This window comes from Dendrobium catenatum, unplaced genomic scaffold (assembly GCF_001605985.2).
Source record: "Dendrobium catenatum unplaced genomic scaffold, ASM160598v2 original_scaffold_131659, whole genome shotgun sequence".
NCBI classification, from domain to species: domain Eukaryota; kingdom Viridiplantae; phylum Streptophyta; class Magnoliopsida; order Asparagales; family Orchidaceae; genus Dendrobium; species Dendrobium catenatum.
The window spans coordinates 1-6,457 of record NW_021450094.1 but is presented as its reverse complement, the minus strand read 5'-3'; the positions used below and the strand labels follow the sequence as shown (position 1 = coordinate 6,457).

Below are 6,457 nucleotides of genomic sequence, written 5' to 3'. Positions count from 1 at the left end.
AAATAATTGCTTCCTTTTAGAGTTATATTGTTTCTTTTTCACAATTTTAATGTTGCCTTGAATTTGATATTGATTATTGACCCTAACGTTTTTTTATTATTTTTTCAGATCTATCTTTTTTTAGGATTGTGTTAACATAATTTTTCTTATTTAATTCATTAATTTCATTCATTTGGGTTAAATAAAGTTGTTGGATTTAGGTTAAACTACAAAGATCTAGTGCAGAATTATGCAATCTTGATAAAAAAAGCGATAATAGTTATGTGACTTGTGTCTTTTGTGGTAAAATGTCAAAATGAGGAATTTTTGTCACAAATAATATTTGGCTGGGGTCTTAAATGCTGAAATTTGTGGCAACTGCCTTTAACATTTGAAATATGAAATTCAAAGGTCTATGTATAAAGTTGAAAGATTAAATTAGTGAAATGCCACAAGCTATATGGATGAAAAGGATGGTTTGGACATGAAGCTGGATGATGATATTTTATATTTTATGTATTTGATCATAAAAAATAATATAATATAGCGAAATTAAATATGTTATCAAAATTTAAGGACTTTTATTATGCTTAAAAACTAAAGACTAAAGGACAGTTGGATATATTGTTACCTTGACTCCTTTTGAATTGGTGAAACAATGAAATGGTAAAATGCAATAAGAATTGGATGCTTCTAGGTGATGAGGGAAGGAATAGTTCAACTGAACAGATTTGCTTTGGCATAATTGCAGAACACTGGTTGGGGAATTATAATTATTGGTTTATGTTGTTTTTTGCTTTATCATTTACGTGATTGATATTGATTCATGCTGATGCACGTATATCTTGGTTCTACTTTTATCGAAGTTACAGAATTTGGCTGGTAGTATTTAATAGAATCTAATGGTGGCATACTTAGTGTAAGTGTGTAAGTTCACATTGCACTGCCAATCTACATTTTTTAAAATTTTTTTGTTGAAAGGCGTTAATGAGTAAAGCCTAGGTGGGTCTCAGGTTACCTGAAGCTTTATTTGATTAATTTTAATTTAATAAAACTTGAGCTGAACTCAAATGATACTTGAGTTTTAATAATCATTTTTTTATCATGTTCAACGCAATACTGTCAAGGCAAATATGATTTGCTTATAGAAGGAGATGAGGGAAAGAATGTCCCGAGTGAACATATTTGCTTTGGCATAATTGCAGAACACTGATCGGGTAATTATAAATTATAGGTTTGTGTTGATTTTTGCTCTATTATTTACATGATTGATATTGATTCATGCTGATGTGGTGCTCCTTGACATGCTGATGAAAATATATCTTGGTTCTACTTTTAACAAAGCTACAGAATTTGGCTGTTAGTTTTTAATAGAATCTAATGGTGACATGCATGACATCCACATTGCACAGCAATCTACATTTTCTTTTTAAAATTTTTTGTGGCCCCCATTCATTTTTCTTATTTTGAAGGGTGTAACTAGTAAATCCTAGGTCGGTGTCAGGTTACCTGAGCTTTATTTGATTAATTTAATTTAATCAAACTTGAGCTGACTCAAATACTACTCGAGATTTAATAATTATGTTTTTTTCATGTTCAACATAATACCTGTCAAGGAAAATAGGATTTGGATTCAAGAATGTGCAAAAATATAACAGTGTTCAATAATTTCTAGTTCACTTTAGTATTGATGATTTATTGAGTTTGGCTAAGTGTTGGTATGATTTTGTTTATTTAGTTATATAATTTGTTCATCTGCCATGAATTTGATTGTAATTGTTTGTGTAGTTGGGTAACTAAGTATATTTTTTTGACCATATTATTATCTAAATTAAATGAAATATTACTAGCTAATCCAAAAGTAATTTATTGAAGGTCTATTTGGAAGAAGTTATAAAGTTTCTCTTTCCTTCGCTATTATGCTCCATAGTGAGGCTCCTTCGGTTTCTTTTTTTATTCTCTCAGACTTATAGTTATATCCGTTATTTCTCATCTTATATGTGATTCCTTGGTTTGTTGAGATCCTTTCTGAGTTACCACAGAACTAATCTCCCCACCAAGGACACCTTCAATTTTTCGAATTCTATTACCTCTCTTTTTTGTTTCATCTGCACATCTTGTACATAAGCAAATTAAGATGCTGTGCAAAGTGCTCGCATCATTTGAGTATTACATTAGTTAAGCCCTTGCCTTGCAAGGGAGGATGAAATAACAAGGAAAATGATGTAATCTTGTTAGTATAGGTGTTTGACATTAGAGGCCTTACAAATGCTGACGTGTTTTACCTTGAACAAATAAATTTAAATTATAATATATGAATCCAAATTCAATTTTAAAGAGAATTAAATATTTGAATCCAACGTTGAAGTTAGAGTATTTATTAACCCGAAATGAAGTTAAAGTTCAATATACAGCATTTGTTTTCAGCTTTTATAGATTTTCGTATTTACATCTGAAAAAGCAGATTTTTTTTATATTTACTCATCTATGTTCTAAGAATCTTTATTCATTTACAACATCTATATTTATTACATCATTCTAATTATATTCAAAACTCTTGAACACTTGAGCGTCTTGCATCACCGGATCACTTATGTCTTTTCTTGAGGACAAGAATACTATTTAGACGGTGTAATTGTTATTCTTTCCTCTTGAATGAAAGCTTCTAGTGTTATTGTTTCCCATATTGTTAAGCTCAAAGTAATGAATGGTGAAAATAGATTTTGAAGCTGGCAAATTGTGATAATAAATGATAGTCTATGTAGATGTAGATGCTGGGTGATTTTCTTAGTATAACGGAATTGCTTTTGACCTTTTCACAATCATTCATGCATAATCATGGCATATTTTATATAGGCAAGGCAACAGTCTCATAGAGAGACTATAAGCTGCGACTTCAGCTTCGTTAGTTTTATTATTATTGCTATTGCTATTATATATTGTCTTCCGTATGAAAAATCTTTTTTGTATCGATTGCTCCATTTATTTCCTTTGCTTTGTTCTATGGTCATTATGTTCTTGCAGATTGTAATGGCTTTAATGCTTTTGGTATTTCACTGTTTCAGTACTTTTAAGATTGTTGATAATGATTCAATTTTCTTTCTTTTCTTTATTTAGGGGTGCTGCTTGGTTGAGTAATAAGTTTATTTAAATAAAAGCATATGTATGGAAAGTTAATTCTTTTACTTTTTTTTGGTTTAAATAGTAAAGGTGGTTCTTTCTTCTGCATTTCAGTTTAAGCCAAAACATTCAACTTCTAGGCTTGGTCTTTTGTAGCAGTCGTTCTTCTTCATTGACGTTTAATAGTTTCATTGTTTTTTTGCTACAGGAAAAGCTTGAAAGACGTCGTCCTATCACATGCACATAAACCTTGAACTTCTTGAAGCCACCCATTTGATTTGTGCTATGCTTCTCGAGGTTCCCAATATGGCATCTAACACCCACGACTCCAAGCGCAAGGTAATTAGCAAGACATTCCGTCGGCTACTTGATGGAAGTGAGAGGCAAACATTTGTTGGCCCCCCTGAGAATGTCCGAGACCATGTCATGGCTGCCACCAGAGCCCTGAATAAGGGAGATTACCAGAAGGCGTTCAATGTTATCAAGTCTCTCGACATTTGGAAGCTCCTTCGAAACCGTGATGCTGTGCTTGACATGCTTAATACAAAGATAAAGGAGGAGGCTCTCCGAACCTACTTGTTTGCTTATTCCTCGTGTTATAAATCCCTTAGTCTTGACCGAGTTACTGCCCTGTTTGATCTTTCTGATGTGCACGCACACAGCATCATTAGCAAGATGATGATCACAGAGGAGCTTCATGCAAGCTGGGATCAACCAACACAATGTATTGTGTTCCATGAAGTTGAGCAAACAAGGCTACAGGGTCTCTTGTTCCAGATGGCAGATAAACTTGGCATCTTAGCTGAAATCAATGAAAAAGCTTTTGAGGTTAGGACTGGTGGTGGGCTTGATGGGCTGCCACCACGAAGGAGGGGCGAGGGACAGGAATTTGGTGGCTCAGTAGTTTCTGGGAGGTGGCAGGAAAATTTCCTCTCTGCATCTCAAGGAAGAAGTCGAGCTGGTTATTTGAGCTCCAGGTCAGGACAAGTGGCAGGAGGGTTTCCCAAGGAAAGGGCTGGAGCTGGGCAGCGAGGCGGCGCAAGTGGTTATTCGAGCTCCAGGTACCAGGATGCTTATGGTAGTACCGGAGGGAGGACGCCATACCAGAGCGGCTCCTCGGCGAGAGGATCACAGATTGATGGTGCTGGGCGCATGGTCAGCCTTAATAAGGCTGGTAGAATTTATTAGGTGTTAGCAAGTCTAAAAGTGCCGTTGCCCGGCTGGCTTGAGATTCCAGTGATTTGTGTACTCTGAAACTCTTTTGCCTTCTTTATATTATTCAAATGTCCTTGTATCTCTCTATTCCCATATGTTGTTTTCTTTTGCTACTTACTAGAAATTGTAGCTGGATATTGACAGCATGTTGCTTTCAATGTTTCCCGGAGAATGGAGCGTCTTCGTCCTTTGCTTCCAAAAAGCCTACCTAATTAAGAGATTTTAATGATTGCTACCATCGTATGTGTTAACAAGAAAATATCTTTATAAATGAAGGAGCTTTTTGTTGAATGAGTTCAGGCTGATGGTTTTTTTATACATAATTGTATAGATTTATTTCCTTCACATTTGACGGCAGTGATATGGAAGGCAGCTTCGCTAATATGCAAAGCAGCAGGGAATCTTCCTGCTATCCATCCCGTTCGCATGATTTCTCTTTTGTTCTCTTGCTTTACTGTAATTAATGAGCACGCCAACCTGGTTTCTTGCATTTTATAATGAAATTGATTATGCATTAAATAATTTTGATTCACATGAGGTTGACTGGAGCGAACCTTTGAGATCATTGAATATGAAGTTTGAGATTAAAAATTGTTGTGTTGTGTCTAATGAAGGGATGAAGGTGTTCATATTTAAATTTTTTCTCTCTTTTATCTTTTATATTGATTTTATGTTTCATTGCTCTTCAATTTGAATGATATTTTTTGTTTCAAAGTTATTTGGCGCCCTTGTTAGAAAATGTGAAAATTTGTGTACGATTTTACCTCGAATTTTTGCTTGTTTTGTTATCAATAGGACAAATTTGATATTATTTATCATGTTTGAAAATATAATTGTTTTTTATGTTTATATATTTGAAATATGTGAATTGGAAAAGTTGTGATGATTGACAAAGAGTTTTGTTGTATTGTGCTGAGAGCAATAAGAACATAAAATTCTAAATCTAATGTTTGAATGGAGTTATAAGGGTCTAAAATTTTTGATTATTTATGATGCTTAGCCTTAGGAGTTATAAGAGATTGTCATTTGATATGCTAGTATAGGGAGTTATAAGATCCTCAATTTTGAATTCTAATACTTCAACATCAAATTAGTGCCTTTATTGAGTTCTGTCTATCTGTGTTGAGCTTACACCTCAGAGTAAACAAGGATTCGATGCGACAATATTCTTCGGTGCTAGTGGAGATAAGTGATGTATTAAAATTTTTAAATTTTAAATGAATAAATATAATTTTTTTTTGGGCTTGTTCGCCTGCTTTATTGTTTTTTGCCAATTTTTTTCTCGTAATATAAAATTTTAAATATTGGGTATGTAAATATAATAACATTAAATGATGTGCACTTAAATTTTATGGGAACGCTTCCCTAGAACTTGAATAATTAAACGAATAAAAAGTAGCTTGATTTTTCATCGTTCTTGGCTTCTGCCAAATCCTGAAGTGAAAGACCCTGAGTAAGCCTACATCTCCTTCTCATTCGCATATTGCCTCACACTACACATGGACTTTTGCGGAGCTCTCGGTATGGATGCATGGGTTGGTATCTGTCTCCTCTCTCTTCTTCTCAGAATCTGAATCCAACAAGTAAAGTGGCTTGTTTGGATCCGGCATCTCCAAGCACGGAAGGTGTGATGGGTCTGAGGAGAATGAGTGGACTCGTTTAGAGATGGCTAAAGGTGATTCAATGCTCGCGGCAGCTAGCAGCATATGGAAGAAACCTTTCTTCCTTAGATTCCTCCTGCTCTCACTCTCTCTTTACTGATGGAAAGAAAATGGAGCTTTTCTTCCACGAAACCAAATGCCTCTGCGCTCAACACTGATTGGAGCTTACAGTTCTACTACCATCCATCAACTTCATGTTCTTCATCAGTTCCCCTTTACGGCTTTACCTCAGCAACGCAGGTATATCAAGTTAACGGAAGTTTAAAAACTCTGCTCGGCTTCAGGTATCTTTTCGCTTCTGGTTTCAGTGTGTGGAGGGTGAAGTGGTTAATGACTTAATGGGTTTGATTATTATTTCAGCGTGAAGGGTTCGATTCTAACATTGATTTTTTGAAGGTTCCGATGGGACTCTTGCCATAGATCTTTTTTATTGTCCTCACCACTTCAGGGCAAATTATTGGGTCAGGTGACCGAACGCAGAG

The 6,457-nt window shown here is 34.8% G+C and overlaps 1 protein-coding gene across 1 annotated transcript; it reads left to right on the top strand.

The window, feature by feature from the left end:
* Positions 1–3,329: 3,329 nt before the first annotated feature.
* LOC110107554 (eukaryotic translation initiation factor 3 subunit C) lies at positions 3,330–4,605 on the top strand (the record flags this gene model as incomplete). Its single annotated transcript, XM_020837825.1, is given in 1 exon segment — positions 3,330–4,605. A coding segment is annotated over 1 exon segment (958 nt), but the record flags the coding sequence as incomplete, so codon positions are not given.
* Between the last annotated feature and the right edge of the window lie 1,852 nt (positions 4,606–6,457).